Consider the following 14009-nt stretch of genomic DNA (forward strand, 5'->3'; position numbering starts at 1 on the left):
GTTGATTTATGGGTCTCATAGTTGATCCGTATGAGACTTACGGATTAGCTAATCCGTATAAGTCAAATCCAAATTTTTTTAAAATTTTTTTTTCAAAAATATTTGTTACGAATTAATTTAAAGTTAATGGCTCAAGCAAAAATCGAATTTGTGACTTTCATATTATTAGCACAACGCTCTAAAATTGAGTTAATAGGCTAATTATGTTATAAAATAAATAATGTTGCTATACATAACATTAAAATTTCTAATGTATATTTAATGCGCATGTAAATTTAAATAATAAATTTTGTGACAATTAATTTTGATATAACTCATACAAATTATTTAATCCGTATATTTTTTATAAATAAAAATATTTACTATTAAAAAATTTAATATATTAATAAATTAAAAAAACATTTTTGAAAAAAATTAAAAAAAAAACACTTATGGATCATGTAATCCGTAAGTATTTTTTTTTTCAAAAATATGTTTTTTTAATTTATTAATATATTAATTTTTTTAATAGTAAATATTTTTTATTTATAAAAAAATATATGAATTAAATAATTCGTATGAGTTATATCAAAATTAATTGTCACAAAATTTATTATATAAATTTACATGCGCATTAAATATACATCAGAAAAGTTTAGTGTTATGTATAACAATATTATTTATTTTATAACATAATTGGCCTATTAACTCAGTTGGTTAGAGCATTGTGCTAACACATATTAAAAAAAAAAAACTTTCGTGTTGAGCTTATATGAATTAGCTGATCCGTATCATTTTACAAAAGGGTAAAATGGAAAAATTGTGATTTCGTTGGATGCACGTAGCAGTATCCCTTTTCGCTTAAGGATGGATTGATGGGCTAATCCACCATTTTGTTAATCCACCATTTTGTTAATATATATATATATATATATATATATATATATATATATATTTAAAAACTATCCCCCAACTTAAAAGATTAGGTTATAAACACAACACCACTTTTATATTAAAATGAACAACAATTTGAAATCTTAGACTAGTTTTTTTAAAAATATTATTTTTTTCAACAGGCTAGCTCAACTCACCGTGCTAAAAGTACTTTTTTAATAGGTTAAAAAAACAGGCTTGCAAAATTGATTAAATAGGTTGCTGACTTGATAAATCAGGCCCATTTTGCATTTATAATTACCAGGTATCACAGTAAGGCATTTTGGATACATATATAGAAGACACACCTGCTCTTGTAGGTGAAAATCCGCCTCCTATTTATGAGTGTTCATCCTTATATGACCCCCCTTAGGTTGGATAAGTAGCCATAAATATTCATAGATATATCTATTAAATTGAAAATATATATAAAAAATAGAGTAACTTTTACATAGTGATGAACTAACATGCAAATTGGGATAATTTTGTTTATTTACAAGTAGGGACAAATATATCATATAATTTAATATAGCAAAGTTTAGGTAATTTAATACTTACTTTTTATTCTGTTAATGGACGGGTAAACAAAAATCACTTTATTTTTCTTGTAAAAATGGACATGCACAAGTAATTGCAAATCAATTTAGGTGGATTCTTCGGTCGACTTCACTCATATGGTCTATTACACTCAAGTGTTTGCGGGTATCTGTTAACACCAAGCACATAGATAAGTCAATATATAGGATTATTTTAACTTAGTCTCCAGTTTTAGTACTTACAAATGTCTAAATAATGGGTTTTAAAAACAAAAACTACAGCAACCCATGAAACAGAGAAACTGGTTCAGGAAAGTGAAATGTTGCCAATTACAAAATTAGATGCAAATAAAATGTAAGCAAAGGATTAAATTAAAATTACAATTTTTTTAAAATAGGAGATCAAATATTTGTATTTTAAAATGGAGACATCAAAATTGTGAATTAAACAAAATAGGAAAAACAAAATTATATTTGAGTCCCTCTCAGAAAATTATATTTAAGCCAAAAATTTAATATAGATAATGGCTTATTATGATTTGTTTATGGTTAGTAATTTAACTTTATCTCAATACGACAAGCTATTAAAACAATTCATATTGGTTGATAACTTATTGAAACTAACTGACAATTCAATTGTATATTTGCTTTTCTTAACTTGTTGTTCTTCTAATCTATCGTTTTCATTTTTTTATCTATATTTTTAAATTGAACTTCAATATTCCTAAAATAGTTTATCAATAGTTTAAAACAACCTTCTATCAAAATATAATTTAATTTATAATAAATTTATAATATAATTTATTTATTCAAAATATTTATTTATTATAAATTTTATTTATAACATAATATGTATATTTAAAATATTTATTTATTATAGTTTATTTATATAAATATAAATATTTATCTTTTATATTGTTCAAACTAAAATACTAGTAATAGTTATTTCGTAATTGAATTGTTTGGTAGAGTTACAAGAAAAATTATACCTTTCATCATCATCTATTAACCATTTTTTTCTTTTTTTATTACGTGTTTACAAACTATTAAAAAAACATTTATCATATCTAAAATATAAAAAAAAATTATACTTATTTTTAGATAACTTTAAATAATTAACATTTTATGTTACATATTATATATTTGGGTAAAAAGGTTATTTGGTTTTTGAAAATATACAATCACATTAATCCAACCATTACATACAATTTAAGTGATAATATGAACATATATTTAAGAATAAAAACGACATTAAGTTATTAAATATTTAAGAATAAAAAAACATATATATATATATATATATATATATATATATATATATATATATATATTTTCAGAAATTCATGTGAAGTAGCTTGGCATTTAAAAAAAAAAAAAGGATAATGTATCCTGTAAATTTATAAACACATGATAAACAATTCTCTAATTGGGCGTCAAAATCTGAATCTTGTTCCTGCCTGGGAAAACAACGATTCTATCATATGAATCAGCGCTGTTTGGGGTTATCTCCTACTCCTACACCCTGAATTGAAGCCCGCCTTTGTTTTCCTCCAATTCACTTCTTCGCTAGCTCCTGCTTCCACATTCCCTTTGTAAGTCTCTGCCAAACACGCCTTCGTTTTCTGGTTTTGTTTTATTTATTTATATTTGCATGTCACTGGTGAAAGATGAAACGCGAAACGCTTCCATTTGCTTTCAAGATTTGGTTTCGGAAAAACATTTTCAACAATTTTTAGTTCTTGGTCCTCGTCTTTATGACGATTGAATTCTGGGTAAAGAAGAACGGCATGACGCTGATTAGTGGATGTGATCCGTGCTACGGCGTGTTTGTTTGTGTTAGTCTAGGCAATTGTTTCTGTTTTTTTGTGTGCTTAATGCATTATTTTGCGGTGAAACTAACAAGTTGGAACCTGTGGGTTTTCTTAGCCCGGATTCGAACTATAATGGCTTGTGGGAGTAAGAGCGGGAAAAGTGAGATCAGTGAAGGAGGTGCAAATGATTCAGTGGCTGTGGGAGATGTGATATTTGTCAAGCTTCGCGGTAGCTCATGGTGGCCTGTACAGGTAAGTCAATTTTCATGCTTGCTGGTTTCTATGACCTCATGAAAGGCAAAATACCTTGTTTAATGTTAACTAATTGATGTTTAAATTATCTTTTTTAAAATGATTGACTTTGTTGTAGGTTGTTGATGAAAATAGTGTTAATAAGAGTGTTAAACCGAGCAAACGGACCAAACGATTGCCGGGAGACATCCTTGTTAGGCATTATGGAAGCTATACATAGTCAGTAGTACTTTTTCATATTTACGTTCTATACAATTTAGTGCATGTTTGAATCAACGCACGTACTTTTGAAAGGTGGGCAATGGTTATCCAAACGTGCACTTGCACATTTAATTCCTTGTAACAGGCCTTGTTTCCTTCTGCAGCTCATATGCTGATCCTATTAAATGTCGTGATGAGTTTAAGAGGGTAAGTTGATATTTGGTATATGTGCTAACTTTTTGTCTCTTTGTAAATATCATGGGTTTGGCATGGGTTTCTCTGCGCTTATATGTCTGAGCTTTCAGATACTTGAGCGTAATGATGGTTCTCTCAAGAAAGTACTTCTACAGACTCTTGAACAGGTACCCATACTTTCTTCGTTTGGATTGCTAATGATGAAGTTATGAGCATGATCTTCAGATCTTTTCTACTTAGGCAGCGAGTTGTCTTAAACACTTTGAATTAACCGTGTTTGCTTTGCTGTCATTTTCTTTATGGGTGAAAGGATCTTCCTAGCACAAAATCCCGTAGATCAAAGGGGTCATCATCGAAGCCTAAAGGTCAGCCTATTTTCTTATGACTCTAATGGTTTTGCTCTACCACAATACAAATAGCATAGCTATTTTGAATTTTCTCTTTCCAGAGAATAAAAAAAAATGAGAAAGAGAAGAGTATAAACACAGCAAGGGTTTGGACCGTTTGGTGGTATCCCTTTTCCATTTGTTGTTGTTGGTTATAGTTGATTTTGTATAATTATCAAATGCAATATTCTTTTATTTTTTTTCTGTTATTTTAGGTTAGTTAGATATCTCAAACTGTTTTTAGATTCATCCCTAAGATTAAGCGATAATTATTTCCTGCTTTATCTGTTGTATCATTAGTGTATATATTCAGCCCTAGCTGAGGGTTCTCTTCTTCAAGAAATCAATGAAACATTCAGTTCTAAATTCAAGTTGGTATTAGAGCTCCTCTGATTCGTTTTTGGTCTTTGTTAGCCATCATCCAGGCTGATCCATCCCTGTTTCTTTTTTGGCCAAATCTGGTCTGTCGGTCTCCCTTTCTGTGGAGGACCTCTTCCTGTTTGATTGCTGGCCTAATTGTTTCATGTGCTTTGCTTGTTTGGGTGGTGTGTATTGGTTGTTCCTACCTTATCTCTGTTAGAGCCTGCTATTGCAGTTTGGTTCTGTTTTTGGAGTGACTTGTTTCAATGGCTGAATATTGGTTGATTCCCCTATTGTGAATGGCAAAATTATTTGGTTTGATATACTACTATTGATGTCTGGTTTCTCAGTCAGGGTCTTTCTGAGCATCTCACTAAGAAGGTAGAGGATATTGTTGTTATTGAGAGAGATGAATGGAAACAGGTGGATTATCAACTTCATTGTTAGTCCATTGATCCTAAGTTGATGGTACACATTAGTGCCCATAAAATACTTGTTATGATGTTTGGAAGAAAGCTCAATATATTTATGCCAATGATATACAGTGGTTGCATAGTTTGTTCATAGATTAGCTACACTCTAGATGACAAACCATGATATGTCCTTAAAGAACAAGGCACAATCAACAATTGACGAGATCAGGTTAATTTTAATCTACAATGATTGTCAAAAGATATTTTTGAGGCTTAATAATATGCTTATGGTTTTTATTATTCTCCATGCTCTCTGTGAGGACTTTGAATCTATTAGAATTCAAGCCTTGACAAGTCTTAATTTCCCCAACTGTAAAGGGGTTAATCAATCATCTTATTCGAAATTTGAATCCCTTCACAAAGTCTTGGATTGATTCTCTAGTTGTAGTTGTGTCCTTAGCTTTTGTCTCCTACTCAAGGAATCATGGAGAAGATGTGTGGCTGTGGAAGGGGTGATAGAGGTAACCTTCACTACACTTGTTGTTAAGCAAGATGGGCACACTCAAGACAACTACTACTCTTTGCATGGGTTTCCATATAAAATTGCTAAGGTTTCTCAATCTCCAAATCCGGCTATTGAGCAGAAGATTAAGTCTGAGGGAAATCACCTTAGTTTGTTCTCAGCCAATGAGTACAAGGAGTATCTTCAGCTTAAGGAAGCCTATAGCCTATACTAAAAATTCCATAGTTTGTCTCTCTCAATCTACAACCGTTGGATCTTGGATTTTGCTGCTTTTGATTGCATAGGCCATAGCTTTGGCAAATCCTCACCTCTTCCCTCATTATCCTTAAACTGAATCCATATTCGTCAACTTGCATGTTCAGTTGTTCGCTAAACTTCACTGTAACCTTTACTTTTGATTCTTATATAGTACCAGAGTATGGGGTAGATGATTGAAGCAGTATCTGAATCACATGATCTCTACCACCTCTAGTCTTCTCCTACAGTTTGTGCAGTCACTGAGTTTCTGACCTTCATTGAGTTTCTGTCATTTGTTACCATTCCTAAGACAGTTAAGCAAGCACTTAACTGCCTTGGATGGTTGATGAGATGACAACATTAGAATCCAATCATACTTGGACTTTTGTTCTAGCTCCCCCTGGGAAGTCTACTGTCGATTGTAGGTGGATCTTTATTGTTAAGGTTGGCCTTGGTGGACTAGTGAATCATTGGAATGTTTGTCTTGTGAAAAAGGGGTACACTCAAATTTATGGTTTGGATTACACTAACACTCTTTCTGTTGCCAAAATGGCATCAATTCATCTCTTCTTATCCAAGGCTGCATGAAACATTGGACATTATATCAGTTAGACATTAAAAATGGTGTCTTGCATGGTGACTTGGAGGAAGAGATTTATATGAAGCAACCACCTAATTTTGTTGCTTGGGGGAGTCAAGTCTGGTTTATAAGTTGCTAAGTCTTTATATGGGTTGAAATAGTCTCCTTGTGCTTGGAAGATTTAGCAAGGTCATCTAGCAATTTGGGATTGACTCGTTGTGAGGTAGATCACTCTATTTTCATTAAGTGCTCTCACACTCACTCCAATATATTTATCTTGTGTTGTATGTTGACAATATTGTTATTTACCGAGATGAATATGTAGGTATTGAGGCACTTAAAACAACAGTCATTTCATCATTTCCAAACCAAGGATTTAGGCAAGTTGCGATATTTCCTTGGGATTGAATTGTCTCAATCCTAGGCATGTACTGCTATCTCACAAAGAAAGTATGCTCTCAGCATTTTGGAGGAATAAGAAATGTTAGACTGTAAACCAATTGATATCCTTGTGGACTTGAATGTGAAATCTAAGGGAGTCATATTCAAACCCAAACGGGTATTGGAGATTAGTGAGAGGGTTAAATTATCTCACCATGACCAGACCAAATGTATCCTTTCTTGCAAGTGCTGTGACTTGTGAGTCTCATTGGAATACAATTGTTTGGATTTTGATTACAGTAAGGGGTCACCAAGAAAAGGGACCAGTTTACATTACAAGAGTCACATTGATATTATTGGATACTCAAAATGTAGATTGGGCAGGATATGACGGTGACAAACGGTTCACTTCTGGTTATTGTGTTCTTATGGGAGGTAACCTCATCTCTTGGAAAAGCAAGAAACATAATGTTATTGCCAATTGTAGAGTAAATATTAAAGGAAAGGAATAAAAGGAGAAAATATTAAGCTAATCCATTTGATTATGAAAAGTTGGATTGGCAAATGAAGGAAATATTCTGCAGAATGTGTTGTTCTTGTCCATATGGTGCAACATGCCTGGTCTTAGAACCCTAACACATGTTAAGCAAACCCTCAACTTTAGTTGAGACTCAATGGAAATGAATTTACATAAGCATTTGTACCTTTTTTCTTATGTATGCTTGTAATCTTTTGTGACACAACTATAAGACTTGCAATGTTGTATAATATTGGGTAATAAAAAGGCAATAAGAGAATAAATTCATTGTAGCGGAGATAAGTGGACATGCTAGACATGATATGATTAAGAACGAATACATTAGAGAAAAAATGGGGTAACATCCATGTGCACACCATCTGATGGCGTTTGTCCCAACTTTTCACCACCTTTGACAAAGATGGATACCAGCCCTTTTCCTGTATTTGTACAACTCCAAGCAGCTGTTTGATGGTCTATTCATGGTGGCTTATCCTCTCTGTGGATCTGCTGCTGTTTGGACTTGTAAATATTATGTTCTGTTGCTGTTTGTATTATGTCTATTTGGTCTTATTCATGCATGGTTGCTGAGTTATGGATATGTTCCATTAGTTTGGTCATGTCTGCCGCAGTTTGGTTGGGTGTATTTGTATCAAAGTGGAGAAGAACGTAGTAGCTTCAGCTTCAGAGGGGCCAGGGTCGTTAAAATATTACCATTTATGTTACACATAGCAATCTTCATTTCATTGAATATATTAGATGCTCGTTTACCGATTATTCAGCTAGATTAGACAACTATCGTTGATTATAAATCAATGCGTAAATTCCACAACACATAAGTAGCCTAACACAATTTCTCTCTTCAATCTCTTTCAACAGGAACATCAAGCAAAGATGCTGCAGGCAAGAGAAAATCCAATTGGGAAGATAAGGAGCAGAATAAAAACAAGCAAAAAGAGACATTGAATGTCGATGATCCGGCTTGCCAAAGTTGGGTAAGTACTTATGAATTGAAACTTGTTATTTCATTTTTGTCTGGTGTACTCACTTAGTATTTATACTCAGGAAACAAGTTCGTTAGGAAAGTCGCCAGAGTTGAGTTCTAGGAGGATAAGAGTGATGGAAAACCTTGGCCTCGTTGCCCCAGCTGGGTCACCATTCGAAAAGAAAGATGCACATAAGTATAAAAAAGCCTCGTGATTATGGGGATGAAGGAATTGATGTAGACAAGAGCATGCGTAAATACATTCTCTTTTAACATCACATGTTCGTTTAGTCATTACTGAGAAATGTTTAACACTTAGTTGTAGTTTAGGATCATCTTATTTGGTCAATCGCCCCGTGATCATGCATGCAAACTTTGGGCAAAAATTGTGTTCGGTGAGCTGGTCTGATTTTTTTGGGGTGAAAGAATGTTGTGGAAATGATTCTTGCATCCACTTTTTACTGCCCTTTTAGATCCTTGTTTAGAAAACAAAATTATGTCTATTTGTTTTAACTTTTTTATTTGGGAAAAAAGTTATTTTAAAAATATATGAAAAGTACTTTTAAGAAATTTCATGTAAAGAGTTATTTTTTGTTTGATTACAATTATAAAAAGTATTTGCTTATTTTGAAAGATAATTATAAATATAATTTACTTTCGAACCTATTTAAAAATTAAAATATTTATTTTTAAAAAGTATATAAATATAATTTGTTTAAAGGTGAATATTTTTTAAGAAAAAATTGAAACAACGGGCCCTAAAATATAAAGTGTGTTTTTTTGCTACTTCTCTTTCTTTTTTTTTTCTTCAAACAAAAATGGTTTTCAAAAATAGAAAACAAAGATTCTTAGATACATGTATGAATGGTGGTCTCTATTATTCTTTCCTACTTGAAGGGAAAATGTGTCGTCTATACAGAATTATACCTTCTCACAGTTTTTATTTTGAAAGTAAAAAAAAAAGACGGAGAAGTGATGTTGGTTTGATTTTTTGTTCAAAAATTGATAAATGGTAGTGTATAAATTTAGGTATATACAAGATTCTTGTAAATAGTGTCTGTGCCGACAACACCGTCGATTATTAAATTTATTGGAGTCTGTTTTCTTCTCAAGAGTTTTTCTAAAGAAAAGATAATGTTATTCTTAATTTTTTTGTAATTTTTTTAAAATTTATTATTTCTTTTCATCTTTCGGTGTTTTCTCTTTATATCTTGTAAGATAGGTTGTAAGATATATTGCCATAGGAATAACACACCAGTTTATTACTTAGAACTTAGAAGGGGAAAAGCAAAATAAGTGAATTATTTACACTTGAAAAAGAAAAATATGTGTTGTTAGATTTGTTATGACCCGACTTTATACATAACCAGCCCTTGTTGCAAATGCATGTTATCATCTACACTCGAAACACTCCTGTTTTTTTATATGTTGCTAATGTATTCTCACATGACAAAAATGGAAGAAGCCTCCTGTCGCTGGTTCGGTTAAATTGAATTTTGATGCATCAGTAAAGAGAAACAGGCATGGGCCTAGGACTGTGACAGTGATGGATTTGTGAGATAGCTCGAATTTACTTACTATTATCCTGAATCAAACTCCTCATGATGGCACCTACTCTCTCATTTATCGAATATGAGTAAACTAAATTAATCTAAAATATAAGTACATTGTAATTAACTTCATCCTGTTTAATAAAATGATTCTCAAGGTTGTAATTGTATATCTAATAAGGCAATGACTTTTTAATTTTTAATGAAGAGAATATGAATTAAGAGTCTGAATAATTAACTCAAAAAACATGATTTTTACTTTTTGGTAAGATTAGAAATCAAAGCAACTACAACAAACTCGAAGATGTGTAATTGAAAGTCACGTGACCCGCAGGATTTAAAAGCCTTGACCAGTCCATACCAATGTTTATAGGCTTTTACTTCAGGGTACACCTCCTTGGTCATAGCTTCATAGGTTGGGTTATAAAGTCGACACTTGCATCTTGAAGGAAGAGCCATCATCGATAGCTTCTAAAGTTGTAACATACAATTCAAAAGAGAAAAAAAAAAAAAAAAGCATAAACAGTAACTTTGTTCCCCAAAATATAATTTATTGTCACTTAAGTATGTAAATTATTAAAATTTTAAAATATTCCCAAAAATTTAATTTGTATGTCATTTTAATCTTGTTGTTAAAAAATTTCCATTAACGTTTATACTTGTATGACACGACAGTACACACATAGATGAGATGGCATGTGATAACTTAGTATGTATGTGATAGTTAACCGTGTATGCATGACAGTTCAATCAGTCTTGCAGTTAAGAAAATCAATATAATAAATAATTTTTAATGTTAACAATACAGTGAATTCTTTTTTATCAAAAACTTATTAATTTTTATTCCTTAAAACGAGCAAGGTACGAAAGATAGAAAAAACTTCTTTTGTAATCTAAATTAATCATTAAATTATTATTACTTGCAATCACTAATTAACTTGAACATCAAAACCCTTATACACACACCATCAAAACTTGAGCATCCAAAATTCTTATACATACACCATCAAAATTCGACATGTACAGATCAATGAAGATTTGGCTCCAGTATTTAATCCCTTGGATTGGTAATGAACAAATATAATGTTTTGTAATAATGGTATAGAGTATCCCAAATGATTTTTCAATATATATTTTTTATTTAGTGATAACTGAGTACAAAGTTCTCACATAAAATAAAAATAGACATGTTGAATAATATATAAATGAAAAAAAGGAGCATTTTAAATTAAGATTTTATTTTGTCATTATATGCTTTTAATTTTTTTTAGGAAATTATATGCTTTTAACTAATTACTTTTTTCCCGAATATTGCGAGTTAAAGGAATCATCATTACTTCTCTAATTCTTTGAGAATTTCAATTCCTATGATTTTCATTTTTTAATTCTGCTTCTTTTTCTTATTCTGAATTTCAATGATTGAATTACTCAACAATTTTTTTGAAAATAATTAATTCCTACTATTTTCATTCAAAAGTTTTTTTGTTTTTATTGCATGATTGTGATTGGTTTATATTTATTTTTCTGGGTTTACTGATTGGACTGATATATGTGAATTTGGTAGAAAGAATAGTACTTTTTTCACGAGAAGAATAATAATTATAGAGCAAGCATTGGAAAGATGAAAAACGAAATTGAATGAGTCGGAAATAGTCTCCAAGGGCAAGGAATGAGTTAAGGTTATCTTTACACAATGAAAGCAATTGTTTATACTTATGTAACAATAAATTCGAATTACATTGTTTTATATTAGAAACAAGTTGTAGCTAAAGAGAGTGACTTTAACCAATGACTAGAGACATTCCTGAAAGAAAAAAAAAACATTACGAGAGAGATTTGAGTTTCTGCTATCAATTTACTTGGCAGCACACAAAAAACTTATACTACTAAACTATTCTTTTTAATTATAAAAGGATTAAAATTAATCAGGAGATTGAGTAGGTCTAGGTGAAAATGAGAGGAGGTACCCAGCTTTATTCAGGAGAGAAGAATTAGTAAGGTTGGTAGGATTTGGATTTTGGATTTTGGATTAAAACAAAGCTAACCGGTAATTAGCTAGCATAATGAGTGATTTAGGGTGACAGAATTGATGTTTAGAAACAAAAGTAAAGGTGATAAACAGCGTTAAGGAGAAGTGGGAAGTGGAAAGGATAGTGGTTTGAATATCCAAAGGAAGGACCCGAAATGTTTGAATTAAGGAGAGAGAAGATGATAATAATAACAAAGGCATCCCCCATAGCCCAAAAGCAAAGCCATCAGGAAGAGAAGAAAAGGAAAGGCGGTGGTAGATTGAGGCACCCAATAATTCTCAATTTGCATTCGACATATATCTATCTCTATCTGTCTCATGTGTGACGTGGACCCCACCTTTTGTTCCAACCAGCGGCGCCATTAGTCTTCTTTTACTTAGTTTCAAAGCTCACCTACCTCTCTCTCTCTCTCTCTTTCTCTCTCAATATATACCATAATAAACAATTCCAAACTCCTCCTTTCTTTCTCCACTTGATTTTTTTACAATAACCCAATCATAGTCTCACTCGGGATTGGTTATTCTTATTCTAAGAGATAATCCAAATCCAAACCCAAAAGAACAACACAATGAAAGGAGAATACGTAGAGCAACAGCAACAACATCCTAAGAGTGAAACACCACCTAGTATGTTCTCAAAGCTTCAGCCTCAGCACCATCCTTTCCCGCACCACCCTTTCCAACTCTCCGCCGAGGATGCCACCACCATCACCCCGAGCACCGCTCAGAAGGCCAACTCCTCCGGCGGCGACGGCGCGACCATCGAGGTTGTTCGGCGTCCCAGGGGACGTCCGCCCGGGTCCAAAAACAAGCCCAAGCCACCGGTTATCATAACCCGTGACCCGGAACCCGCTATGAGTCCCTACATTTTAGAAGTGTCTGGCGGAAACGACGTCGTCGAGGCCATCGCGCAGTTCAGTCACCGCAAGAACATGGGAATCTGCGTCCTCACGGGTTCTGGAACCGTCGCTAACGTCACGCTCCGTCAACCTTCCACCACGCCCGGCACAACCGTTACTTTTCACGGCCGTTTCGACATCCTTTCTGTTTCCGCCACCTTCCTTCCGCAGCAGTCGGGCGCTTCTCCGGCGGTTCCCAACGGCTTCGCCATCTCGCTCGCCGGACCGCAGGGGCAGATCGTCGGAGGACTTGTTGCCGGCGGGCTGATGGCTGCCGGGACTGTTTTTGTGATCGCTGCCTCGTTCAACAACCCGGCGTACCACAGGCTTCCGCCGGAGGAAGAGGGCGCCTCCGCCGGAGATGGACATTCGCCGCCAGTCTCCGGCGGCGGAGACAGCGGGCATGGACAGGCGGAGTCGTGTGGAATGTCCATGTACAGCTGTCACTTGCCCTCTGATGTGATTTGGGCTCCAACGGCTAGACCACCGCCGCCGCCGCCGCCGCCTTACTGATCGATCAATCACACGTCGAGTTTCTGTTTCTTTTTCTTCTGAGGTTAACTTTGTGGTTATTGTAATCAATTCTACTATATGTTGCTCTGTTTAATTTGATTTAGTTGGCGTAGTTGATATATCTGGTATTAGTTTAACTATTATTATTATTATTATAATTAGGTTAAGTTTATAAATGGAAACATTAGTATAGTATAGTTATTATGTAGCTAGGGTGGTTTATTTGCGGCGCTAACTGTATTATGTCGATGGCTCTCTACCTTGTTGAAGAGATTTTGTTTATCGACCATTATGACTAGTGAGCTTGTTGTTTATTTTAGATTTAAAATATTTGTAATGGATTTTATAATAATAATAATGAGTAATTTGTGAGAAACTAAAAAGCTGCTGGAGCTGGAGCGGGTGCTGGCAAGGGCTATGCTTGTAAGAAAAGGAAAGTGAGAAATGGGTGGTATGCATCGCTGGTTAGGCTTTCTCTATCAACGTTGGGAATAGATGGATTATGATGGGGAATCCTGTTCACATTTGGTCACAATGTGGGGATTGGTTAGAGTAGATTTTTGGAAAGTGGGTTTGGTTTGGTGTGGGGTGTTGCTTTGAAGTTTGGGAGAGTCTGAGAATATCTGTGGACTGACGCTGATGCTGTGTACTGTACTGAGCTGCTGTGAATGATGATGGGTGGTGGTGGCACTTTGCTTTGTTCTTGGATAAAGTGTGTGTGTTTGTGGA

At 33.6% G+C, this 14009-nt stretch overlaps 2 protein-coding genes across 2 annotated transcripts; both read left to right on the plus strand.

Moving 5' to 3' along the window:
* Nucleotides 1-2859: 2859 nt before the first annotated feature.
* Nucleotides 2860-8768, plus strand: LOC114409187. The gene is made up of 8 exons (XM_028372539.1): nt 2860-3040; nt 3375-3511; nt 3630-3730; nt 3877-3919; nt 4018-4074; nt 4218-4272; nt 8184-8299; nt 8370-8768. Exons 2-8 carry the CDS (start codon nt 3392-3394, stop codon nt 8502-8504), a joined length of 627 nt encoding a protein of 208 aa, XP_028228340.1. The 5' UTR covers nt 2860-3040; nt 3375-3391; the 3' UTR covers nt 8505-8768.
* A 3535-nt stretch (nt 8769-12303) lies between these two features.
* Nucleotides 12304-13608, plus strand: LOC114409188 (AT-hook motif nuclear-localized protein 17-like). The gene has a single exon (XM_028372540.1). The coding sequence runs from the start codon at nt 12438-12440 to the stop codon at nt 13278-13280; it is 843 nt and encodes a 280-aa protein (XP_028228341.1). The 5' UTR covers nt 12304-12437; the 3' UTR covers nt 13281-13608.
* The last annotated feature ends 401 nt before the right edge of the window (nt 13609-14009 follow it).

This window comes from Glycine soja, chromosome 4 (assembly GCF_004193775.1).
Source record: "Glycine soja cultivar W05 chromosome 4, ASM419377v2, whole genome shotgun sequence".
Taxonomy (NCBI): Eukaryota; Viridiplantae; Streptophyta; class Magnoliopsida; order Fabales; family Fabaceae; genus Glycine; species Glycine soja.